Source organism: Atractosteus spatula, chromosome 11 (genome assembly GCF_055471065.1).
Source record: "Atractosteus spatula isolate fAtrSpa1 chromosome 11, fAtrSpa1.hap1, whole genome shotgun sequence".
Lineage (NCBI taxonomy): Eukaryota > Metazoa > Chordata > Actinopteri > Semionotiformes > Lepisosteidae > Atractosteus > Atractosteus spatula.
The window spans coordinates 33,688,610-33,715,247 of NC_142716.1; the positions used below are offsets into that span (position 1 = coordinate 33,688,610).

Consider the following 26,638-nt stretch of genomic DNA (forward strand, 5'->3'; position numbering starts at 1 on the left):
TTAAAGAATCTTCACTGGAAGAGGTTGGCTGCTAGACTGCTATACATGACAGAGCAGAAGGGGCTCTCAGGTAACTGGACTAGAGCCAGGTCAGCAGACAGATGGTGCACCCATCAGGGCTGGAGTCTTGGGACTGGTGCCCTGTTATATATATATCCGATCTTGGCTCCTGCAGCCTTGAAATCAACCTGACAGGGGGACACCAGCCTCCTTACTAACCACCGAGAATGCGCAGGACACAGCACATGTTAGCATTTCTGTTGTCATGTTCTGAATTTTGTTCATCGACCTGCCTCGGTCACATTTGTGAGCTCACTCACTTTCTAAGCTAGTGGAACAATAGCCTGGAACAGGCTATTGTTCCACAGCCTGTGAAGGTGACCACACACGGAAAAGTAAAGGATTACTATTAAGGTTTTCCCAAACCGACCTTGTATAAACACCTGTTAAGATCAGCAAGCCATTACTACTTGAAGACTGAAAAACATAACAGTATGCCAATGGAATAAAAACTTCAGCTAGTGTTGCCAAGGAGAAAATATAGCTACATTTAACACTTTTGATTAAATTAGGTTGCTAAATGTTGAAGGGCATTTTCCTTCCTGTAGGAAATGTACTGACCTTAGGTTCAGTACTCCCTACAGAGTCCTTTTGTTGAAGCCGACACCACCACATCTTTGATGAAACCTCTGGAGCAGATCCTCAGATCAAATGGGCAAGATGCACTGTGTGGCCTCCTCTCGTTCGTCTTCCCCCCCATAAGAACAGATACAAAGAGTGGAACAACCACTTCCTGTGAGCAAACCTGGTTTCATTCCCTTTCTGGCCTTGGAGATAGAGGTTCAAAGATCTGAAGGAACGGACTTCGGGAATTAATCCGATCACATTAATAAGAAGGATCTACCTCACAGGCTCTTGCATGAGAAGTCCATTTATGTTTTTTGTCACTATGATTTTAAGAAATCAATGATTCTGTGGCAATCACTGTTTTGGGAAAAGGTTATAGGATGTTTTCAGCAGTTTCCCTCAACACTGTGCATTACACACAATTAATTCCTCTGGCACACCGTCAAGTCCACCGTGATCAGAACTGCTCTCCATCATGCCCTGCGCAGCGATCATTACTCTTGAAGAACAGCAGCACACTGTCGGCTGAAGTGACAAAACGGAGACCCACCTGGCGCAGGGGAAGCCACTGCTTGGGCAGGCTTCAGCACGAGCAGCTGGTGGAGGGAAGCAGCCCTGCTGCTCGGGGTTTAATGGCCCACTGCTGCCCTCTAGTGGCAGATGACTGAACACCATCGAGCAGACCGCCCGTGTTGCTCCGTCCAGACAGCACATGACCGTGCCTTTTCACCTCCTCATCACTGCTCTAAAAGACTCTCGCCCCTTCGAAAACTGAGCTAATGGCAGGAAACAGCAATTGTGCCTCACAGAGACGGGGACAGATTAGCCACAGCAAAACCCCAGCCAGTGAACAGACGGGAAAGAGTTTAACGGGTTTTCAATATTCTGTATTCTTTATAAACAATATTTCTCTCAAATACATTAACAAAATGACAATTACATAAAAGCACGGCCCACATCTCCCAAAATCTCCACTTAAAAGGACATGGCTGTAGTTAATTCCCCGTCTGGCTGACGTTTTACAGACTATTTTCCAGGGTCGAGCCCCTCGTCCTTTGTGCAGTGCAGCCTTTGTAAAGGAATAACAGATATCTGAACCAGCTGTAACTAGGTTTTGTCCCTGTGCTTATGATCACTTTCTCCTGCCAACCAAGCTACATTCCCCAGCCATTTGACACAGGTGGAGATCAGTGCACTATGCTTTCATGTGTCTGATGCACTTTGAAAAGTTTTTATTTTTACTTCATGCAGACTAGAGGTGCCTCCCATCTCACAGAGTGACTGTACTGTATCATTAACTTCACTGGATGAGAGCACCAGGTACACAATTGGGTATTAAGAATACCAACCGCTTGATGCCCAGGTAGAATGAGGGTAGGGGTTTGATCCGTGGCAGGAACTTCTCAACCGTGTTAAAAAAAGTTGCCTAAAAATATAACAATCCATCCGACTGCAGCATTCTTTGCAAGTCCTCTTGTAAGAATCGATTGCTCACAAGAATTACAGCACCTCGGACAGCTGCACCTCTTATAAATGGGATGCACTGCACAGCCGACTTCTGAAAGGCTCTTCAATCCTCGGCCTTAAGCAGCTGTTCACGGAGAACGCCAGCCTGGGCCGCACAGGGAAGAGCCACAGTCCGGCACTCAACCTCACCTGCACCCCTGTGCAACCAGTCACCCCACACCATCCCCCACCTCCAGCGAAACTACAACCGTCGCGACAAAATAAAAGAAATTTGGCCTTTTAAAAAAAAATGTAACATTATTATATCGTTTAAAAAAATCCCCCTCCCCAAAACTAACAAAAAACGCCGTCTTGATTTTGAAATGTAAAAAAAGCTGGCGGACACATCCAGCTGCTCGATGCGCAGCTACAGTGATTCCCGGCGCTGGGACAAGTGGGACGGGCTCGCCAGCAGCTCGGATATCCGGGGGCTCCCCATCCGTGTCCCCATGCGAGTGGCGACATTCCTGTAAAAATCCAGCGTTTCCGCACTCCCAGGTGTCCAGTGAACCTGCAGACCCCAGCAGCCCAGCGAGAGCCGAATGGCGCAGCCTCTTGTAGGATTGACCGGGTGCAGCGGGCAGCGGTTTTCGTGCCGCTGTGCACAGAGGTCCGTGTGCCCTCTGTGAGCGTGCCTTGCCCCCCAGCCTGGGGGGGCACCCCGGGGACCTGCCTCACCTGCGCTATGCCCGGCTAGGGTTGGGGGCTGGCTTCCCCTCGTAGCCGTACAGGAAGGTGGCGGAGATGACCAGGACCGCACCCAGGAAAAACACGCTGGAAGGCAGAGAGAGACACGGAGGGCATGAGCAAAAAAAACCCTTCTGACAATTCCTCTCTCTCCTGCAAAATTGGTGAAATATCCAAGAAAAATGCAATTTACAACCGAAAGAGCTACCTATTAGTAACACCATTTCTGCCAAATTCCACGCCACGGTTTATTTTTTCTTTACTTGTTGTGCTTTAACTGAGGCCAGAGATCTGCTCCAGGTGCAAACGTAGCAGGAAATGTACCTTTACATCCCATTTGACACACAGTGCGCGCAAAGTGGGCTGGCAGGCATACCTTGAGCTTAAGCATCAATAAGACACTAAAACGCCCCCAAATACATGAACAAGATGGGTCATTTCTCCAGGAAACTTTAAACACTATTACAAATTAAGATTATCTGCTCAGTTTTGGATAATATAGAATATACAAACACGCCACTCACCTAGAAAACACTTCAGATGTTCTTGAACCAATCACATTACATTAGACTTTTACATACAATTTACACAACTCGACTAGTTGCTGATATCACTGCTCATATAGCGTTACAAGTGCTGTTAATAATGGATTTTTGGGGGCTGTGTGTGCAGATTTCAAGACTTTGCATGATCCTGTTCTCCTGTCCTCTATCACACCTGCAGGTTAGTTGTGACCTTGAGATCAATACAGGTAAATATATAGTCTCAATAAGTAACAATGCACAACCACACAAACTGCAATGATCATTAACAAATGCATTAAGCATTTTATGTGAGATCTTAATCCAAAGCAAGATTTAGAATACAACAGTGTTCAGTGAACGTGGAATGTGAAGCTGCTGGAGACAGGCAACTGACAAGCACGTTTACAATTCGACGTTGAAGTATCCGTGGTCAAATGACCCAAATTAAAATCACTTCCAGGTTAGTGTCATCAGCTGCTTCCACTAGCACGGGTACAGCTACTGCCTGCAGGGGGCGGTGTAACAGTGCAAGTAGGTTGCTCTAGGAGGGAGGTACCTGGTGGGGTCGAAGTCCTGCAGCCAGAAGTAGGAGATGAGGGTGGAGAGGATGATGGACAGGGAGGTAGCAAAGCCCTTCAGGATGTTGTCCGCGTACTTAATCACAGCAGCGACCACCAGCCCTCCCAGAGCCTGGACACACACAGACCCAATGAGACCAACGGGATTTTTATTACTGAACCTAAATTCGACTGAAATATATCCAGTGTATAACATAACAAGACCACATTGATAACAATTAAGGTTAACACTTAATGTGAATATTCCCACTGTGTTGGATTCTCATATTTAAAAGTCTCATATTCATGTGCACCAAAAAAAAAAGTTCAATGGAAACTGGTATGAACCCTGTGACAAATATCAGCATATTAATTGCATACTGTGAGAAATGCAAATTAAGACCCCTTCATGCACTTATTACTAAAGCCTACATATGTAAAAGATGATTCTATAATACATCACTAATTTACTTGGTTGACAGATTTAAAACATTTTTACACAATTATACATTAAGCATTTTGCTGGATTACTTGTGAAGTGAAGCTGCTTGCTCTTTGTTTATGGAATAGCCATTTAACGAGAGCCACCACTAACCTATAATCTCCTACTAAGATCTGGAGAAATGTATTGGTGTGTAAGTGTTCGTGTGAAGGGCAGCGTGCCTTTGCTCACCTGCAGGGAGACAACGACACAGGTGAGCCTGCTGTAGCCCTGGAACACCCCGGACTGCCTCACGCGCTGCCCATCGAACACCATCATGCCCATCAGCCCGAACATCGTGCCGAACAGGCCTGGAGGAGAAAGTACAGCACAGGGATGAGTCCTCTACACACACACACACATACGAGGAAGCACAGCACAGGGATGAGTCCTCTACACACACACACACACACACACGAGGAAGCACAGCACAGGGATGAGTCCTCCACACACACACACACACACACGAGGAAGCACAGCACAGGGATGAGTCCTCCACACACACACACACACACACACACACACACACACACACGAGGAAGCACAGCACAGGGATGAGTCCTCTACACACGCACACGCACACGCACACGCACACGCACACGCACACGCACACGCACACGCACACGCACACGCACACGCACACGCACACGCACAGCACAGCACAGCACAGCACAGCACAGCACAGCACAGCACAGCACAGCACAGCACAGCACAGCACAGCACAGCACAGGGATGAGTCTTCTACACACAAGGGCTGCAGAATTTCACAGGCTCCTGATCATATCCACTAAAGCAGGACACCACCACAAAGCTCTGGCAAAGCCCTGTTCAATCAACAGACTGATCCCTCTGACACCCCCCCTACAACCCCGCTGCTCAGATCATGTACCAGAAATCACAGAGCTCTACAAAACAAGACAGCTTAAATATAACATAGAGAAGAGCGGAAGCTCCACTCTAGATCAGCAATAAAGCCATTCTGTGAAATCGTACATATTTAAAAAGACAGAGCTCTCCCTTCAGAGCAAAAACTGCAGAAAACCAAGAGCTAGTTGGGCCGGCCCCCTCTCGTTCACAAGCAAACTCCTCCTCCATCCCACTTCAGGCTACAGCAATCATGTGCAACAGGGCAGGATGATCTGAGGAAAAACACTGAACAGACACAGGCTGGGTTTTGGAGGACGAAAGAATAATCTGGAGAAAAATAATTAATATAATATATAAAGCTACTTAACAATGTGCTGTAACATATTAAAGCATATGTTTGAAGTGAGGTCTAACTTTAACCTCATTTGCAGTTCATAAAAACTACATATACTGACCTAAGAGTTAATTCCTTTGAAGGAAGATTTTATTTACACTCAAGTGTACCTGAGGATGTTTATATGTAAAGCTACATTCTGACGACTCTTTTTCGATTTTTTAGTGTACATATCTTGTTTTAAATCACCACTGTATCTATGGTCCTGCTCATGTTTAATATTAAGGAGAACTCTATTCCACTTTAATCAGGTACTGAAGTACATCCTCTCACTAAATCAAGCATCCGGTCCACTTACATGAACCTGAGCATAATCCTAGGAAATCATGCTTACATAAGTCATATACTTCCATAGAAAGATGAAATGATAGCTAAATAATTCCAATGTCTATTAAGGTCCACCTGAATACATAATTCTCACACAGGACATCTGACGAGAATGACGAAGGCAGGACCAGAAGTATCTAAGTTCTTATAAAACTACTGCTTCTTTAGTTTGTGATGCGTCTGGTACATCTACTGTTGTTCCATATTAAAAACATTCACAATGGGTCATGAAACGGCCTGTTTGATTACTGCTGTCTGGGTCAATGGGTGGGGCCAGGTCTACAACAGGCAGGTGGGACAGCAGGCTTGTTACTGGGTCATGAACCGGCCTGTTTGATTACTGCTGTCTGGGTCAATGGGTGGGGCCAGTTCTACAACAGGCAGGTGGGACAGCAGGCTTGTTACTGGGTCATGAACCGGCCTGTTTTGTTACTGCTCTCTGGGTCAATGGGTGGGGCCAGGTCTACAACAGGCAGGTGGGACAGCAGGCTTGTTACTGGGTCATGAACCGGCCTGTTTTGTTACTGCTCTCTGGGTCAATGGGTGGGGCCAGGTCTACAACAGGCAGGTGGGACAGCAGGCTTGTTACTGGGTCATGAACCGGCCTGTTTTGTTACTGCTCTCTGGGTCAATGGGTGGGGCCAGGTCTACAACAGGCAGGTGGGACAGCAGGCTTGTTACTGGGTCATGAACCGGCCTGTTTTGTTACTGCTCTCTGGGTCAATGGGTGGGGCCAGGTCTACAACAGGCAGGTGGGACAGCAGGCTTGTTACTGGGTCATGAACCGGCCTGTTTTGTTACTGCTCTCTGGGTCAATGGGTGGGGCCAACTGTCTCTATAACAGGCAGGTGGGACAGTGGGCAGAACAGAACCCGGCCGTTTCCTTATTTCACAGGGCACCTTGCAGAGGGAACTACGTGCAAGTGTGACACGTTTAACCCAAGGGGAGCAAGTGAGGATCTGAAATTATTTGGAAGGCTAATAAGACTGGTATTCCCTGTCACCTGTGAAATGTCTAACGAACATTGTAAAGTCCTATATTTCACAAAACAAAATTCTGGCTGGCAAATAAAGCTGTGCTCCCTACAAAGTGTTAACGCCACAGCACACAAGCTTTTCTTTACCCCAAAAACACACACACAGACCAAAGCACAGCACTGTATGGTCTCCTCCCTGCCAGAGTAGAAAAGGAGCGAGCAGGCAACAGTGTTTCAGTGTGTTACACAGACGACGCGTGTGCGTTGCACAGACAGAGCGGCTCTGTGCCCGTCTGTGTCAGAGCGAGCTGAACAGCGCCAGTGTGTTCAGGAGCCCTTGCTGTCCCAGGACACCCGACACTGGCTACGCCCCTCGGCCTGTGGTGAAAAGGGTTTTTGTCAGGGCTCTCTGCTGGGAGCTCAGCACAAAGGCTGCACTTGTGCGCCCTTCCCCACAAGACAGCCCTCACCCTCCTGCCCCGAGAGGGGGGAAGGAGCAGAGCTGGGGTGCGGACAGGAAAAGAACAGGAGCCGGGGCAACAAGCAACGGACAAGAGAGAGAGGAAAGAAGGAAGAGAAAAAGGGCAAGGGAGAAAGAGAGAGAGAGCCCAGCAGGAGCAGAGCAGAGAAACTGGGGGACAGGGACGGATACTCCAGGAGACACGCTGGGGGACAGAGCCAGAGAGGTTGAGGCAGATCTGAGGCTGAGAGAGGAGAAGGACAAAAATGGGGGGGGGGGAGAGAGAGAGATGCAGGCAGACAGGGCTCACCCAGCTGGATGTTCCTGATCCAGACGCTCTGCTTAGTCTCCTTTAAGATCTTTTCAAAGTAGACGCCTGCGAACCCGCTGGAGAAGCAGGCGACGAACACCGCCAACACGCCGACCAGCTGGGATCCCGCCGACAGCTCCTTCTGCCCCCCTGCTGCGCTGTCGTCTGAGGGCCACTGCAGGCAGAAGACACAACTCCAGACACTGAGCGAGCACTCCCCTGCGGGTGGAGCAATACATGCCCTCCATAACACACACGACAACACTGCTGCAGAGAAAACCTGTCAGGTAGGACAGTTTTTAACAGGGGCTCACATAAAGGTCTGGACCCTTCCCACAACACCAACTAGCTGAAAACCCGGATACGGGGACTGGGAATAATAGTTACAATTTGAAATGAGTTATCAGCCACCATCAACATTTCCTTGTTTGAAGAAACCCATGGTAACCTCCAGACTAGTAAATACTGCCAGACAGGAGCAAACCTGCCGTAAATCTTAACATTCCAGCACAAAGCAACAATTACACCCGTGACTACCCCAAGGTAAACAGGGAACGACAGAGCACAAGGAGAAAATGGGAAGGATCACTTTCGCCCGCAGGGTGAGGAAATGAATTCCCATCAGCTGCGTGAATCTTCAGCTGTATTTGGGTCCCCTGGCCCTAGGTCGACCTGGATCAGTCTTCCCAGAGCCTCCACGCAGAGCCCTACCTGGACGAGCACGACTCCGGCCATGAGGATGAGGAGCGACAGCCACTGGTACACGCCGAGCCGCTTCCCCAGCATGGAGACGGAGAACAGCGCCGTGGTCAGGATCTTCAGCTGGTACGTCACCTGGCGATGTACAGAGCGTCAGCCCGACACAAGAGCATGGGCAGACGGGCAGACAAAGACCAACACACGCAGACGGCATACAGTGTCCGTGTAAAAGGCTGGAAAACCACGAAGCAATCTGCCACAACCCAGCTCATACCACACTGCCCTGCGCCAAACTGTATTATATACCCCCCCCATCTTTTTCCCCAGCTGTCCACCCCTGTAGGCACTGTTCCCACGCCCCCCCACGGTGCTCACTAGCCAGTGGTTACCTGGTAAGTGGCTGCATCCAGGTTGGAAAGGGCCACGTACAGCAGGTTGTTCTGCAGGGTGTAGATGCCCGAGGGGATGGCCAGCTTCAGCGTCTCCATGGGCTTGTGCACGATCTCGTCTCTCAGCAGCCGGTTCAGGGCGCGCACGCTGTAGCCTGCGGGACACACGCGCGCACACACGCACACACAGGGGCTTGGTGACACTGGCCCGGCCGCGGCGGTGGCGGCGGCGAGGCGGAGAGGCGGCGGCGGGTTCTCTTACTGGTGTCCTTGAAGACCAGCAGCACGCAGGCGGCGATCTTGAGGACCTCGGCGGAGACGACGGCGGAGGAGGCCAGGTAGCGCGGGCCCTCCTCCTGCAGCGTGCGGGAGTACCTCATCGTCAGCACCAGGCTGGTGGTCTGGAAGACCAGCACCCCCAGGGACATGTACTTGAGCCGCGACGACATGGACTCCTCCGGATCAGCCTGCAGGGGCGCAGAGGGGAAAGAGAGGAGGGGTTTGACATGGTGAAGTGCCCCCCGGGGCTGCGTCCAGAGCTCCCCGTCTCGCTCATGGCAGCGGGCCAGTGTCCCTGTCGGCGGTGTGCAGGGCTCAGGCTGGTGACCCCGAACAGCATTCCTCCTGAGGTCACTTAACACGCACAGGCAGACTCCCCTTCTTACATAGAAACACAGAACTGACTACCCCAAAAATGTTAGACGTTTAGGATGTTAGCTATCGCAAATGCGTGCAATTGCTTATCGGCGACAGCCACGAAGGGGTTAAATCAACCGTTCAAATTTTAAAAAAAGGCAAGATATTTACAGAACACAAACGACGCCACACACGCAGGTCTCCAGCTGATTTAAGAAGCGCCGCTCTACTCAGACTGAGATGAAAAACGCAGGCAGTGTGTCACGAAATGCCAAAGCCAGTCAGAAGGAACACGCGTTTGAAGGTGTCAGTACATGACCTGTGCTGCAAACGGAACAAAACGGCAGTCGGGCGGCATCTAAGTTTGCACAGAAACCCCATTTCACTGTTGTAGCTGTAAAGCCAAACGAAACCTCAACCGTGAAGTGGCCAAAGCACTTTCCTTTAAAGGGACTATTTTACCTCATACCTATGTTTCTTCACAAACATATTGATCTGGAATGGGCGCAAAGAGCATCGCTCCTGCGTGTGAGGCGCAAGTCTGAATGTTAATGAAACCTGCCACGTTTTTTTAATTCCATCTGACACAGGAAGACACAGGAAACTGAATATTCAGAAATGACACGGCGATCAGACAGCCGTCTCCGTTCACGCAGGAATCCCTCTTCAATGCACTTTAAATTCACTCTGTGCAGGAGCTGACACAGACGATCAAGCGGCCGTTACCCCTAAACAGACAGCAGTCTGGGGCGGGGAGGAGCGTGTCTGCACTGGTTCATTCCAGCTCTGCTCTTGAGCTCAGCTCATTCAGCTTCATGGAATTAGTTGTTAAACAGCTTCCTCCAGCTCTGCTGGTGCTGCTAGTTTGAAGAGACCCAGAAGACCCGCAGAGCCAGGCTCTTAATTCAGGGCGGCTTAACGTGCCTGTTTCTCACCTGCCAGCTGCTCCATCACACCCTGTGCAACTGGAGACTATCCCTGTGCTGGGGCCACGTGTAACACTTTACTGAACTCATACGGCACGTCCTCTCTGTTTGCACTAATAAAAACTGACACAGGGCTACCTTTCAGATGGCGTCTTCTTTCCCTTGCTTATATATGACCTGCTGGACTCCACTAACAAAACAGAGCACTGGGACCCCCGACTGACCCCACACAGTAACGCTCCCCGATCCCTCTCAGCCAATCAGGCACCGCAGAGAGGAGACTGTCGGATAAAACACAGCACCGCAACCTGATGCCCCCAGGGGGTGAAAAATGCTCATCGAGACCCTGCAAGAGTCTCAAGCACAGGGCATTGTGGAAAATGAATTTTGGAACACTGGCAAATAAAAGTTTGCACAGAACCCCCATTTCACCCTGCTTAATTAAAGGCCAGCTGAGACCGACGATCAAGCTGCAATTACTTCTGAGCAGACGGCACTCTGGGGCACTCTACGCTTAACTAAAAGCCAGCCTCGAATTCATTTTGAATATTAATTCACAACACTAAAACTTACCGGCTATGAAACCAGCACTGTAAAAAAAAACAAAAACGGCTGCAATCTGATACTTCCACGCAGGCCACTGAGGGAACTCTGCAAATCACACAGCAAATGCCACCAAAGAAGCACAGCCTCATACGTCACGGCTCGTATTACCGTACAGTCAACACAGAGACAGCCGGATGGGGTGTGACCACAGAACAATCATTCCTGATATTACTGGGAGAGCTCAGCGTCTCCATGCTGCCCTGCGAGGGAGACGAGTCGGGTGTAAGGGAAAAGAAGATCCGTCGGGTGGCGAGGAACTCCCTGCGCTTAAGAGCTTAAGAGCTCCCCGAGGTTAAGGGGACAACCAGCAACTGCTCGTTTCACCCCGGCGATGAGCTCAATACCCCCCCACTGCTCAGCACTCGTGTGTATGACAGCACAGCCGCCTCCACAGGACAAGCAGGTCCAACGAGTTGAGGGAAAACTGTTTTCGGCCATGTGGAAGCTTTGCCGTTTCCATCTAGTAACCAAAGAACAAGCGCCGGCCAACTCCACGCGTAAAGGAGACAGAAGAAAACTGGTTCAGCCACGGAGAACACTTCAGGGGAGCTGGTCTGTGAAGCACAGGGGCGGCAGAAGCAGGGCAGGAGTCTGCGAGAAGGGGCACAGGAAAACAGAGATCCAAACCCGGGAGACTGAAATGCCTGGGCCTGAAATCTCCACGTGAAGGGAGAGATTTAGACAGGAGTCGGTCATCACTGAGAGCTGAGGGGAGGCGTGACCCCAGTGTGAGGCTAATTGTGTCCTGGAACCCCTGGGGACCTCTGAGGAAGGCCCCCAAGCCGACAGAAGGGGCTAGCGTGAGGCGAGATGGAGAACGATCAGTCAGGAGGGGCCTTCGCAGGCGAAAAGGGTCAGCTCGTCCCCTTCCTGGTTCACCAACAGACGCGGAAAAAGAAACTTTCCACAGGGACCCCAGAACACCACCCGGAAGACCCCCGAAGCCTGTCCAGTGTCACACCCTAATAAACCCACTCCAGCAAATGCAATAATAATAAAGACAGAACTCATTAGAGCAGGACAGCACGGCGTCCTGTGAAAAAAGCCATTATTGGATATATACAGGTCACCTATTTTTGCGTATCGGTACCAGCAAACAACATGACCAACCTCTGTCTCTACGCACCACCTCCCCGACTTGAGCTTGAAGCGAATTCAAAGCGAAAAAGACGTTTCTCCTCTCAATCAGCGAGCGCAGACTGAAAAGCTTCCCGAGGGTAGTTTTTCAGTAGCATTGTCTCTGAACAGTTGCTACTTCCTCGCTCACCATAATAAGCACCTCTTCAGATTCTAGCTCCTTGGACTCCATGGCTACAAGCAGGAAGAAACAGGAGGACAGCGTCTCATCTGCTGCTCCTCTGTCAACTGTGTGCAGGAGGGAGGGAACCAGCCAGCGGAGTGGACAGAAAGAGAGAGGGTGGGGCAGAAAAAGTAGAAACCAGAAATCTGCACGTGAATGAGGAAGTTCAAATGGGATTCGCCAGGGAGAGCAGTAGGGGGAAGAGGAGGAGGAGAGCTGCGTGATTCTGGCTTCGGTTGTCTGTGTAACACGGGTGGATTTCAAGCCTAGCTGAAAGACTCGGAGGACACTGCAACCGTGATCAGCAGAGGAACAATGAGGGGATTATCATTTTCAGGAAGTCTTTGATCCTCACTTCACTTCCTGAAACACCTGGACCATATTAATCCTACTACCACACTGTAGCATATTCCTTCAAATATAGCAACCCTCCAATTTGAAGTGCATCTGTAAATGTGCAAAAAAAAAAAAGTGCAAGATACTTTTTGAAACATACTGCCTTTATAGTGTGTACCTGGTATGTTGCACACTGTACAGAAAGAACAGGAGACTCCTCATTGCACACAAGCAGAAAATGTACTTTTAAATGGAAACTCACAATATCGCAATTTTAAAAAGTGTGCACGATACACACAGGAGTACGGTAAATGGCAGGGCAGATTCTACCTGAAATGCCATTAATGAGGTAAGTGTACAAACATGATCCTGTGCTCAGCTGGAAATGCACTGGCAGGTAATAATTAATAATAATTGAATAGCGCTTTTCTGGACACTCCACTCAAAGCGCTTTACAGGTAATGGGGACTCCCCTCCACCACCACTAGTGTGCAGCCCCACCTGGATGATGCAACGGCAGCCATAGTGTACCAGAACGCTCATCACACATCAGCTATCAGGGATGAGGAGTACAGAGTGATGAAGCCAATTCATAGAGGGGGATTATTAGGAGACCATGGTTGGTAAAGGCCAATGGGAAATTTGGCCAGGATGCTGGGGTTACACCCCTACTCTTTTGGAGAAATGACCACATGCGAAGGACCTTGTGTGAAGGACGGCACCTTTTTACAGTATAGTGTCCCCGTCACTATACTGGGGCATTAGGACCCACAGAGACTGCAGGGAGAGCGCCCCCTGCTGGCCCCACTAACACCTCTTCCAGCAGCAACCTTAGTTTGTCCCAGGAGGTCTCCCATCCAGGTACTGACCAGGCTCACACTGCTGAGCTTCAGTGGGTTGCCAGTTGTGAGTTGCAGGGTGATCCCTTTAACTTCCCTTCAAAGCACAAACCTCTAGGCCCTAGTGATCTTCCACCTATATTGTCACGAGTGTTGATCACCACAAAACAAAACAAAATTACATTACTGCTCTGGACTCAGCACAGGGAAGAGTGAATTGTGTTTTCCTGGTTAGATGTTAATCTCTAATTATAGTCAAAACTGCTCTTGATGTTGCTATTCTGCATATAAACAAGCGCTGAGCAATGGAGTGGGTTTGTGTGGCAGAGAAGCAGAGATGAAGAGACAAGGGGAATTAGCATAGGGCTCGCAGATGCACTGGGGCTAAAATACCACAGAACTGGAAGATTATGAGGACATTACATTTGCATTTTTCTTTTGCTTAATTTACAATTGCCCGCACATTCACGGTAGCCAGTGATGACTGGGACCTGCAGTCCAGAGGATCTGAGCTCCACAGCTCTGTCCTCAGATTCAACAGGGTCAGTCCGTGTTTGTGAAAACGAGCCCAGGCTCGGACGCACCCATATTTATTCCTAGGCTGTCAGGACGTTTCATCACACGGGTAACCCCTGTCTCCAGCCAGTGCGACTTCAAACTGCAGACCCCCGGCTTACTCGTCTCCGCCCGAAACCTCAATCACACTTCAGGATCTAATCCTACAGGCAGCGCGGATCGCGCAGCTCCGACCGCCCTGTACACCGGCGAGCGCTGCAGGACCCCCAAGCGTATCTCGATCGCCGAAACTCAGTCACTTAAAACACCAATGAGAACAGGAATGTGACCCTCGGTAACGACCCTAGGAGCACAGAAACCCGAGCGGCACGGTTAGAAAGCACTCGGCTGTCTGCCTGCCTGCCTGCCCGGTAATTCCGCTAACAGTGTACGGAGCCGCGACGTCCCACCACAGTTGGAGTTAGACCCGGGCAGGGCAAGACAAGGTTTTCTGTCTCGTATGGGCTAGTACACACAGATTATGGGTGAACAGCCGTGTTCTGACTTAACCAATTCTTTACGTCACAACTTCTGAATAAACTCGAATCTCCGAAACTCAATTGGTGACGCGCTCGTACCCACCTAACTCGAGGTGGTCACTTGAGTTCATTTTTCATTTCTCCTCCGAGTTGTCAAGTATTTACTCATTACGTTTTAAAGCAATGGCTGTGGAAAGCAAAGAAAATAAAGTTTTTCTTTCATTACTAAAGCCCTTACGCAGCTACTCTCAGGAAAAACAAAAACTACTTAAAGGCAAGTTGCTGCCAGCGCTCCGCGCCGGTGTGGACGCAATCTCAGTTGTTGAACACAAACACAACACGCCGTTTAGACGCAGCGGGGTCCTGCTTTGTCGTTTTGCAGGTGACAAATGTGAGAAACCGAGCGAATAAGAAGCTCCAGCTTCTTACTCGCAGCGCTCATGACAAGGAGAGCCTCGCTGGCAGTCTGGCCGTCAGTGTGATCGCACTCGCCGGTCGGCATTTAATTCCTTGCGTTTCATAGAGCGCCTTTTTATCCCTGCACGCTACATACCGCAGGGGACCCACCACACAGATCAGGGGGCGAAGCGAGCACTGCCTAGTTAAACGACGGGGGCAGTCGGGAGGGCAGGTCGTTCAAGCACAGGGCGGAATTCAGCCAGGACACTGGGGTTCATAACCCCCATTACTCTTACAAGCGATTGCCCTGAGGGAGCAGCAGGATGGGGTGTCCAATCCCGTAATGACAGCAGTTTCTTCACGGGTCTGGATCTACAGTAACCGAAGCGGCCAAGAGTTGGGGACTACCTCACCATTTAGCGGAAGGCGGTGCACCCCGAAGAAGCAGGCAAAAGGACGATCATGGGGGGTGAACGAGGTGTGGAGAAACCCAAGCAACGCGAGCGAAGCCCAGTCCAGAGACCTCCACAGACGGGACAGCAAAGTTACTCGAATCCGCGCTTTTTACTCCAGGATCCACGTGGGCATCGCTGTACCTTTCCAGAAGATCCCGAAACGTGCATCTCGGGTAGTTTAAACGCTATTGCATTTGATGCACATTATATTATACTCAGATCTATCCCCGTTAACCTTCCTGCTAAGAGTGTAGTTTCCTCCACGCCCCAAGTGGGAGGCTTCTCCCAGAAAGGTCTCTCTTCCAACAGCAGCTCCGATGCAGCTAACGAGCACCTGTGGGCCCCCCTGTCTTTTCAACTGTACAGGGTGTGGAAAGCCGATCACTCCTCCTCCCCGGTATCTGGAAGGAGGACTGACACACATTTCGCTCCCCAAAGTCAAACACGTAACCAGGAACCGGCCTCACGCCGCCCCGCTCCCTGCAGCCGCGGTCTGACGTGCGCAGGGCGGAGGCGTGGCAGCAACGTGTAAAATCCACACAGTCACCCACTGCCCCCCGTGTCCCTCTCCCCCCTCCCGCAGCAGGTTACTACTCAGAAATTAGTCTCTTTTTTTTTAAAGAAATTAACAGCCCTGCGGAGCAGTCTACTTATTCACCTATACGAAGTTTAACGCATCGCCTCCCCGTTTCCTCGTCCCTAAACCGTGAGCACGACCTAGTCGCTACTTAAAAGGGCGGATCGTCCGTGCAATATGGCTCGTTTAGCACCGTTAATGCCGATACAGTGGGGACTGGTTTAAATTAAAGCGCTTAGGAAATGCAACATCCGCAAATAACATTAAAACGGAAGTTGAGCATCTGCATGCAGTGCTGTAACTTCATCGCTGCTCGCAGTCTCAGGGTCTCTCCGCTTAGGTGCGCAAAATGAACAGGCGATCCCCGGACCCGTGGCTGTCGACCTCCCGTCTCGACCGTCATACCTGTGTAAGTCGGCTCCCGGACACCGGCTCTCTCCGCCGGGCTTGCGGTCAGCGCAGCCGACTGCAGTCGCTCTCCTCGCCGACGACTCCCACTCCGAAAGCGGGTCAGGCTGCAAAACGATAACCGGGGGGTCAGGGTCAGGCGCGGCGTTCTGAAAAGTAACTACAGTCCCCTAAAAAGCACCACTGGGCCTCCGTCATAATCTGTTCACTGTTTGTTTAACTGCTGTACTTTAGTCGTACTCACTTCCTTCCCATCTCTTTCCACATCTCGCCTCCTGGTCCTCCTATGTTTTTTTTCTAAACAGTGCAATAGAGAAGCCACGACTGCCATCTAGCGGAGCGGCGGACTACCTCACAGAGGCCATTATTGAGCTTTCTCGTCATCAATGCTAAATACATTTGAAATCGCTTTGTTTTCGAACAATTCGAGCTTTATTGTCCCCTAGGGGAAACTTGTTTTACGGCACAGTCAAACACAACACAATGACAAATAAACATCATCAAAAGGGAAGAGAATACAGTAGTGTTGCAGGAGAAAAAGAAACAAGAGACAAGGTAGTTACTCTGCGTTGTTTAAGAGTGTGATTGCAGTGGGAATTAAAGATTTCCCGAGTCTGTTGGTTTTACACCTGGGGGCACAGAAGCGTCTCCCAGATGGGAGAAGTGTGAATTCGCAATGGAGGGGGTGAGACAAACACTCCATGATGCTTTTGGGTTCCTTGGTCACCCTCTGTTTGTAAAGGATACTTAAGTGATTATTCCTGATAATTTTGCCACTTATATTCCTTCCCATCTCCTGCTTATGCAATCATTTGTGTACAAAATGTACAGCAGAGGGGACAAGACATAGTCCCGTGGTGATCCAATTGAGGTGCGCGAATGTGAGATAAGCACTTCCTCAACTTGATAAGAATGGGTGGGGGAAGGTTTGCCCTCCTCTTTCGCGGCAGGAAAGAGACGCTGCTGTCCTCTCTTGGCTAGGGAGGTGGTATTGAGGGACCAAGTGAGGTCATCTGTAATGTGTACACCAAGAAACTTGATGCTTCTGTCTCCCCAGGGGAGCTGTTGATGTACAGTGGGGTGATCAGCGTGGGCCCTCCTGAAGTCAGTGATTATCTCATTTGTTTTGTTTACATGAAAAGATGGCCTGTTGTTTGTGCACCAGTCCACTAGTTGCTCCACCTCCTCTCTGTGTGGTGCCTCATCGCTGTTGCTAATGGAGCCCACCACTGTCGTGTCATCAGCAAACTGGATGATGCAGTTTGAACTGTGCTGGGCAGTTAGTGCTTGGCCCTTTGTTAGTAAACAGCGGACAAGTCCGGTTCGTCCTTAATGTTTTGCCAGGTGACAAAAAGTGACGGACCTAGTCCGCTGGCATGTTCTCTAGTAAGTTGGGAAAACTGGTTCCTGTGTTTACTTTCCTTGGATATTCTGTCTGTGTGGAGGAGCACTCTTATCTGGCACAAGACAGAGTGGGGAGCGAGGGAGCTGGAGGAGAGGATACTTGCGGACCACAGAAGGAGGATGAAGCGCGACGTTGCCAAATGGGGCTTCTCCACGGTGAGGGAGCGCTGGAGAGGACTGTGGGCCCTGTACAGGGACTAATGGGCAAAAGCAAGCGGTAGGGCCTGGAGGGACTCTTTAATTGCACAAATCTGGCCCCATCATCCACTTGCATGAATTGATAATGGACACTCACCCCTGTTTGGAAAGTTTTATTGCATGTAAAGTTCATACCTGGTTAGAATGTCTACTGATTTTGTGAGAATGTGTTATTTGTGAGATGCTGTTTTTGGAAATGAAGTACATTTTGATAGAAAGAACAAAAAAAAGCTGCGTGGAGTTTGTATGTTCTCCTCACGTTCACATTGGTTTCCTCCCACAGTCCAAAGACCTGCTGGCTTCTGGGAGAACTGGCCCTGGCATGAGTGTGTGCATCTCTGTGTTTGTGCCTGTCTGCCATGTGATAGACTGGCGTCCCGTCCATGGTGCCTTGCGCCCAATGCTTGCCGGGGGATAAGTTCCAGCTCCCCCAAGACTCTGAATTGGATAAAATGGATGGATGAATATTCAACAGTTTAAATCACTTCATCGCCTGGGCCCAATCGACCATCGCACTAATCAGCTGATTTATAGGCTATGCAAGAGAGTCACTCAAGTGGATCAAGGACAATTACAATTGATTGGTTATTCAAACCGATGGCAAATTTAATCAATGTCCAAAATCTGTATACCTTACTTTTCTAAAGGCACCTGTGTATACGGAGATCGGTTTCTTTTGATGCTCAGTGTAAGAAATTAAGAGTTTTCTCATGCTCCCAGTCGAGATTTATTCTCAACTGTCCGGAGCGGAAATATACATTTCTGAAACCATAAAGGCTCAGATATACAGTACACACAAATATGATATCTGCACTTCTTGTTCCACTCCACTGTTGTATATTATTTTGTTGTGTTGTGGTGGTCCATTTGGGTAATCTGTTATATGTATTTTTTACGGAGTTGTACTGTTGTAGACTAACAACCTCAACACACATACAGTATCTGAAGTGTTTCCCACTGAATAATATTCGGGGTTGCACTACAAACTGCCCCTTTGTAAGGAGATTTTGTAAATGTTCTCCTTTTGTAAAGGAGATTTGTGATGAGAGATTACAAAGCTGAACTGTTATCTACACCCCATCCTTAACATTCTGTCGGGTTTGGTGCCAATTTGAGGCACAAACCAGACAGTTCCTGTTTTTAAAAGTAATTTTAGCTCACAGAACTAGCCTGTCAGAAATGACATAAAAAGCATCACATTGGCAACATCAAACTCTCCACCAGTCTGGTATGAAAAAAAAAGGTTTTATTTAGGCATCTGTTTTTTTAAAAAAAGTAAACTTTCTTATAAAGGGTTCCTTCTATTTGAAAGAAAAACTTCATATAACATGAACAAGAATTTAGTAAACAGACAAAGAAGGATATACATAAAAATATCATTTATATACAGTATAAAAAAAGGTTTACTATCAACTTAACTATGAGCTTTTTTTCTGTAACTCAGACTATTATACTGCCTGTAATATTCTTCAAATCTGGGTTATCCCATCTGTTTTTCAGGGAGTAAGGCTACACAACACTGTTGGACAAAACAGGTCAGAGGACAAGGAGATACAGTATGTGGTCAGGCTGTTTGCACTCATATCAAGGACTGAAAATAAAACTGCAGTATCTATTCGGCTCTGCCCTTACTTGACTACCACTGAATCCATTCCTGTCACATTGCACGTGGAGTGTAGGGCTACTGACAGATTAAACCTGCTCTATTAAGCCATTCCTGCTTGGCAGGTTTCTCTTAACCCTGATGTCGCGGAACCATAACAAGACTTTCGTTGATCAGTAATTCACAGTCCAGTGGAGTTCAATGCATTCCTGTATGTGGGAAGTCTGAATTCCATTTTCCTTCAAGACTTAAACAGATGTTTCCTGAAACTGTAACTTCACCGCCCTTGACAAACAAAGCTACCGACTGCGTATTTGACCAGGAACTGATTACTTGGGTAAGCAAGATACAGTTGTAGCTCACTAGCTAAAACAACCGCAGCAGTGGGCACACCCAAACGTGTGCAAGAGAGAGTTAAACCCGAGATTCGCGAAGGTCTGCCCAACGCAGCCAACATCCTCCCCAACCCCACTCTCGCGGTTTTTTACTCAGCTTAGAGAACACCTGGAGGTACGAGCAGAGGAAAACTAACACTTAAAACACCTAAAAAGAAGGGGTAGGAGGGAAAGCAAGTGGAAAAAAAAGAGTGAAGGAAATCAGAAAGGTTGAGAAAGCACAAGATGGGCGACACAAACTTTGCGCCTTTGCCTTCATGCTGAAAGCACACTGGTTCCACACTGGTTAAAGGCCACTTAAGAGAAAACTGAAACCTAGTCATAGAAGCGTGGATCCTAACTGTCCAGGCAGACTTGTTTTACTCTGCTGGTGGCCAGCCTGAGAGCTGTGAGATTAATAAGCCACTAGCCCCTGGATGTGCAGAAGAATCCTCAGACCCATCCTTCTCTCTGTTCAGTGCAACATGTAGCCCTGCCCCCTGAGCGTAGAGATGGCGTATCCTCGTAGCTGTCTCATCACCAGCATCAGGCTGACGACTGTTTCCAGTATTAGCTAACAATATGCTGTACATGCAAGAGGTGGATTTTAATGATTGTCCAAATCACCGTACTAGTCTGTTAAGACGCAGTACCAATTCTAACTCTCCACTCCGGCAACACCGTAGTTTAATCTCATTGAGGCAGTCATCGATTAAGACACAATTATGCAATTTTCTATGCATGTTGAACAATTTGTGTGGTAAAAATGGAAAATCCATTTCCAGTTCTGTTAGAAACAGGGACTAGCCATAAACTTCAAAACACTTTTGACGTTATTTTATAAAATTAGAGAAAAAAAAAATCACAGGGTAATTACAACAAAAGAAAAAGACTGATTGTAAGTGATTTAAACTTTTTTCAAAACCTTGCATTAAAATGGCACCTTATAATAAAACTTTAGAACCATTTACATTTAAAAAAAAAAACAATATACATTAGAATTTGTAGAAAATATAATAATAGCAACAACGGCGCAGGTTTTTCAAACTTTCTCTAGCACCAGACTGCAGGAGTCGAGCTCTTCCACGTGTCGATAGCTAGGTTACCTGCCCGCCTGCGAGACTGACACTCAGATTCTGCTGTCAGAACAGGGTTCTTCACAGTCTTAGTCTCCACAGTGCAATTCCCACCAGCTGCTCTGAACTTCAAACCCGCCAGTGCAGAACTTGTATTGATCTCGATATTTCATGTTTCCGTATTTCTTCACAGGGATCACAGGGCGAAGACAGCTCCCAAAACGTCTGGTACAAACTAGTTTGTTTTTTTTACACTCTTCTACATCACAGTAATATTTCTTAAAAAAAACAAGTAAAAAGCAGTGTCCTGCCTTACGCTTTATACGGATAGAACAATTAGTCTTCTCTTTAGCTCTTTGCTGGACTTGAATTAGAGCCTCTCGGCCTTATTTGCAAAAAGTTTTATAATGATGAGGTGCGATCCACTGACGTACTTATGGATAAGATGATAAGACCCTTAGCATGTTAAATATTTTTCTGCCCGAGGCCTCTTCTCCTCTTTAAAAAACAGAGACATTATGGGTTAACAAGATATCAATACAGAGAAGCTATCTTATTAAGAAGGCAGAGTAACAGCTATATGTTGCTAACATAACATGAGCTATAGAGCAGTAAAAAAGCCTGGGGTGTATAGTCCTTTAAGAGCAAGAACGTATTTTTCTTCTGCGGTTTCGTACAGATGCAAACATCTGGCACATTAAGCAGAACATCCCTATCCATATAATCACACCTAGCTAAAAACTGATACACTGAAAGACATTTCATGAGTCTTGTAACCAGTAGAATGGCATTAAATGTGTACGCCGCAGTATATGTGAATATATGTACATGGATATCTACCGCACAGGCCATAGATATAACATCATTTCAAAGTAGAGCTCAGGGGTTACGTCCGTACATGGTACATTATCAGGTAATAAAAGATTTAAAGAAAAATTTATTTAAAGACACTTTAAAGACACACTGCTGAGCAGAACCTCTAAAAACACAGCATTTTGCTTCTCCGCACATCGTTATGGCCAAGGATCAAGTCTGAAAGTGTCCACCCATATAGAACAGTCCTCCATTGAGAAGTGTAAAGCTGTATTTTTCAGCTCTTGGCTACTTCAGTCATTTTGAAGATGAGTTACTTTCCAGTCATTGCAAACGCTGGTTCTGCTCCAGCTTGGTGCTGTGAGCTCTGAGGTGACTACTGCCATTCATCCGTTCGTAACAGACAAGGGCATCAGAGATGCCTTTTAACACTCTGGTTCATCAGCCTGATGGCAGAAGACACACCCAGCTTCTCTCTTCACTGCTGAACTTACGATCCACAGGTTCGTTGTCGATATCAACAGAATACAGACGTTGTTCATAAAGTACAGACCGTATTACTTCTGTTCTGAAGGTGTTTTAGATGGCTATACAGAGTACCCTTATTATTCAGGCGTCTTGTCTACAAACACTTCCTAAAAGCATAACATTTTATAAATACAAGATAGAGATGGAAGGAAAAAAAATGACATCCTTCAAAAAAAAACACAAACTAAAAATGTGACCCAGCGGGTCCTATCTAAAGAGATGGCTCCTCAGGTCAGTCTAGGATCTATGTTAGGATTCTGACTCTCACACAGAAGGAGGGAACACACACTGTAGAGGAAAGCCTTTAAGGCAAAGAGGGTACTTTTCGAGGCAAATCTTCTTCTTCTTACCTTCAAATTGCTTTTTAAAGCTTAATGGCTAATGTTGTCACTGAATACTGAATACCAATGGATCTGTGTCAGCAGTCTTCTTATAGCCCCTCACCAATCCTAGTTTTCATCCAAAGTAAAAGCCTTGATTTTAAAAACTGATGTTGTTACAGACAAGGTAATGGCACGTATTTCTGCTTTTGCGGAAAAGAAAAATAAATACGCAGCTATATGACCAGAAGGAAGAACTGGACTGAGAGAAAGTGTTGGTTTCAGAAGCAGTGCGTCAGCTGTGATTGACTCCGCTGCCAGCAGGGGGCGCTCTATGCATACACCTGCATGTTGCCACGCTGGGAAGGGGGTGGCGGATGTTGCTGCTGCTGCTGCTGCTGCTGCTGCTGTTGCTGTTCAGGAATGTGCGTGAGGCCAGGCTGGTGCTGCCCCAGGGGCGTGGGGCTGGTGGTGACGTCGGACCAGTCGGAGTTAGAATGAGGAGAGGAGGAGGACCAGGGATCGGGGGACTCGGGCGAGGGGGTGAGGTAGGGGTGCTCGCTGTGTGGGTGGGCGCCGTGGCTGGGCGTGCCATCGGAGGTGGCCGTGGTGTAGCTGTGTTGAGAGGGAGGGGTGGGATATTTATCCACTGGGCTCTGCAGGGTCTGATAAGGTGGCAGAGGCCTCTGGGCATCAGGTGGTGACTGGGTGAGCACAGCAGCTGGGTGAGCCATGTCGGGCAGCTGGTACATCATGTTCTGGACGCAATGCAGGTGCTGCTGCTGCTGCTGGGGCGCCTGGGTCTGCTGCTTGAGAAGCGGCTGCTGGCTGCCCGGGATCATCTGGAAGGTGACGATGGGTGGCAGCTGCTCTCGGCTCATGGTGACGTTCATGGGCGTCATCATGCCGGTGGGCATCATGGATCCGGCGCCCAGGTGGGCCTGGTGCTGGTGCATGCTGGGGTGCGAGCCACTCACCTGGTGGGGGTGCATGAGGCCGAACATCTGGCCGTATCCGGACTTAGAGAGCCCCATCCACTCGTGCTGCTGCCCCTGCCTGCCAATGGCCAGCCCGGCCTGCTGGGATAGCATCTGGCTGACAGGGGGCAGTACAGGCCCGCGGGGTGGATGCATGGTGGCTGCAGAGGAGGGGTGCATGGTGCCGGGGGAGGTCAGGAGGGGAGGGGAGGTCGTGTCGGACACGTAGGCGTGGGGCGACTCCAGGGATTCGACGGGGGACAGCGTGACCGAGCTCTCCGACAGCGGCCCCTTGCCCTCGCCGGGAGACTTCTTCCGCCGCCTGGCCTTGACGTCCTTCATCTCCTTCGCCAGCCCCGCGGCGGAGCCGGCTTTGGCCGCGGGGTTGGCGCGGCGCGTCTTCTTGCCCTGGCCGGCCTGGCGCAGGCCGAGGAAGGAGCCGTTGGAGCTGCAGACCAGGGGGGAGAGCGTGGCCCCGCCCAGGTGCCCCCCCGGGCCCGCGTGCGGGCTGTGGACCAGGTTGTACTCGTCCAGGAGCCGCACGATGTCGTGGTGCATCCGCTCCTGCGCCGTGTCGCGCGGCAGCCGGTCCAGGTGGTCGGTGATGTCGCGGTTGGAGAAGTGGTCCAGCAGCACCTGCGCGGCCTCGAAGCTGCCCTCCCGGGCGGCCAGGAACAGAGGTGTCTCTTCCTGCAGGAGGCCCATGAAATAAATGAGATCACTCTAACCCCCCAGGGGAAGGCAGCTTGAGCCTGGTCTAGTCCTGTACGCAGTCAACAGGAAAGTTCAGACCAGAGCACATCATGGTCTCTGTAGTGTTTTATGCAGACTAGAAACCGTGCGAATCCCTTCCCAGATTAGACACAGTCCCATCACAGGGATCACCCCTCAAGAACACATGTCCCCACTTTTACAGCTGGGTGGACTGGAGCAACTGGGGTAATGCACCTCACTCAATGTCTGTAGCAGGGACTTGAACCCACAGCCCAGCAGTACGAGACCAGAGACTTAATCATTATAACACAGTACAGCCCGATATACAGTACAGTGCATAGTCCTGGTCTTAAAATAGAGCCGTTTCCCATTTAGTGAATCATACTGATTCATTGGGAAGGTTTTTGCTGTCCTTCCTACAGGAGGCAGTGCTCCCAGGACCTGCAGCATTATACAGTAGATACAATGTGCGTATTTTTTAAAGTTTCGGAGTATTTTAACTGCCTTGGCCGCGGGCATAAAAAGGAATGAAAGCGCCTACGCTGGCGCATGCCCTCGGGGAGCATGTTCGGACAAACCCGCACGCAGAAGGAGCTGGACCACGGGCGGCAGGCCGGAGCGGAGCTCACCTTGTTGTCCTGCATGTCTCTGTTGGCGCCGTTCTTCAGCAGCACCAGCGTAGCCTCCACGTTGTTGACCGCCGCGGCCCAGTGCAGCGCCGACTTGCCTGAGGGGACAGAGTGGTTAACCGGGCCAGGCCACGCCCCGCGGGCCCCCTGCCGCCCTCGCGGCCCCGCGCTCTTACCGTGGTCGTCCACGGCGTTGACGTCGGCGTGGCAGTTGATGAGCTCCTCCACCATGCCCTCCACCGCCAGCCGCGCTGCCAGGATCAGCGGCGTCGTGCCGTCGTTCATGCGCGCGTCCAGGTCCGTGGCCCGGTTCCGGATCAGAATCTTTGGGGGGGAGAAGGGAACCATGAGCTCCTGCGGTAAGGGATACGGTCAGTCCAAGTGTGGCTGACAGTAAGGACCTCCTCTCAGCAGAGCTTCCAAACTTGTAAACAGGCAAGATGGGCTGAACAGCCTCTTCGCATTAGTAAGCATTCTTATGTTCTTATGGGAATTCGTGTCCGACGAACAGCGTTTCATCTGACTCGAGACTCTTCTAGAGCCCTTCTCTCCCTGCTAGTTGGGGATTAGTGTGCTTTCGCCCTTGTGTCAGAATGGATATCTAAATCGGTGTGTCTCACTGTGACGTGCTGTGTGACTCTGGCTGTGAGCTTAATGTGTGTGCTGGCACCTCTGTACCTGTGCTGGCACCTCTCTGTGTGTGTGTGTATATATATATGCTGGCACCTCTGTGTGTGCGTGCATGCGTGCGTGTGTGTGCAGGTACTTCTGTGTGTGTGTGCGGGTACTTCTGTGTGTGTGTGCTGGCACCTCTGTGTGTCGGGCAGTCAGCGTGGGGTCACTCGCCATACCTGGAAGACCCCTTGTGCGTCAGCAGCCACAGCGGAGTGCAGAGGCGTGCGGCCCATGTTATCCTGCGCGTTGGCGTCTGCGCTGGCATCCAGCAGCCTCTTTGCTGCATCGGCGCGGGCGTAGCGGGCAGCCAGGTGCAGAGCAGTCTCGCCGGTGCGGTCCGTTTGGGCCAGCAGCGTGGCACCCTGGGCGATGAGGTCGGTGATGACATTGGCCGAGGGGTCGCTGTTGTCCTCATCTTCATCCAGGCTGGCCTCCGTGCCACCCACACGCAGAGACGCCAACATGAGTGGAGTAAAGCCATCTGGGAGGGAGGACAGGGGGAACAGTCACTTCTCAGGCTCACACAGAGTTTCAAGAACGCCAAGACAAACTCTGACAGATCCAAGGATATTATCATTAGACTGGTGAATGGTATATGGTTTAAATGGAACAAATATGCCTACATGTTAGAAATCATGGCTGATTGTTTCTAGATTAAATAGGTTAAACATTCCTAGATGTCCAAGATCGCACAGAAGAACGACAAACACAGGCAATCTCAGTAGCTCTGCTGTAGTGACTGTGTGTGAGCCTCATGTCCAACAGCAGATGAGACCAGACAGTACAGCGTGTAAGTGCAGCTTGATACCTGGCCCGCGCACGTTGACGTCCAAGCAGTCCACCTCCTGCTCAGCCTGTGGTGGGGTCAGCGCTAGTGGTGGGGTCACGCGGATGTCAGCAGCCTCCAGGTGCTGCTGCGTCCACTGTCGGCGATCGACTGGCCCCTCACCGCCCGACAGCAGTGCCTGGTCCTCTGTCTGGATGTGGCAACATGGACAAACAGACA

The 26,638-nt window shown here is 49.6% G+C and overlaps 2 protein-coding genes across 7 annotated transcripts in view; both read right to left on the reverse strand.

Annotated features, from left to right (window-relative positions):
* Positions 1-1,492: 1,492 nt before the first annotated feature.
* Positions 1,493-16,609, reverse strand: slc35a3a (solute carrier family 35 member A3a). 5 transcript variants are annotated; one of them, XM_088926763.1, is made up of 10 exons: positions 16,566-16,609; positions 16,319-16,428; positions 12,241-12,284; positions 9,068-9,272; positions 8,806-8,960; positions 8,429-8,551; positions 7,718-7,892; positions 4,575-4,693; positions 3,901-4,034; positions 1,493-2,907 (listed from the first exon to the last, which is right to left on the reverse strand). In XM_088926763.1, the coding sequence occupies exons 1-10, from the start codon at positions 16,586-16,588 to the stop codon at positions 2,817-2,819; spliced, it is 1,179 nt and encodes a 392-aa protein (XP_088782889.1). In that variant the 5' UTR covers positions 16,589-16,609; the 3' UTR covers positions 1,493-2,816. The 5 variants fall into 5 exon arrangements, with proteins under 5 accessions (XP_088782889.1, XP_088782886.1, XP_088782885.1 ...); XM_088926760.1 differs by lacking the exons at positions 12,241-12,284; positions 16,566-16,609 and having other exon boundaries at positions 16,319-16,552; XM_088926759.1 differs by lacking the exons at positions 12,241-12,284; positions 16,319-16,428; positions 16,566-16,609 and adding an exon at positions 15,295-15,563.
* A 2,543-nt stretch (positions 16,610-19,152) lies between these two features.
* Positions 19,153-26,638, reverse strand: part of notch2 (notch receptor 2) — a 72,343-nt gene continuing 64,857 nt past the window's right edge. Inside the window, exons 30-34 of one of the 2 annotated variants that reach the window (XM_088927609.1) lie at positions 26,441-26,609; positions 25,809-26,113; positions 25,134-25,281; positions 24,958-25,055; positions 19,153-24,304 (exon numbers count right to left, since the gene is read on the reverse strand). In XM_088927609.1, coding sequence (XP_088783735.1) covers positions 22,970-24,304; positions 24,958-25,055; positions 25,134-25,281; positions 25,809-26,113; positions 26,441-26,609 — 2,055 coding nt within the window. In that variant the 3' untranslated portion in view covers positions 19,153-22,969. Of the gene's footprint in view, positions 24,305-24,957; positions 25,282-25,808; positions 26,114-26,440; positions 26,610-26,638 lie in introns of both variants that reach the window. The other variant, XM_088927608.1, reaches the window with a different exon arrangement.

Coding starts and splice junctions, on each gene's coding strand:
- slc35a3a (XM_088926763.1), bottom strand. CDS start 16,588: ATGTGGAAAGAGATGGGAAGGAA. Junction 9,273..12,240: donor CTGAAGAGGTGCTTATTATG/GTGAGCGAGGAA, acceptor GCGCCCCTGCAG/GCTGATCCGGAGGAGTCCAT. Junction 8,961..9,067: donor GCTGGTCTTCAAGGACACCA/GTAAGAGAACCC, acceptor TGTGTCCCGCAG/GCTACAGCGTGCGCGCCCTG.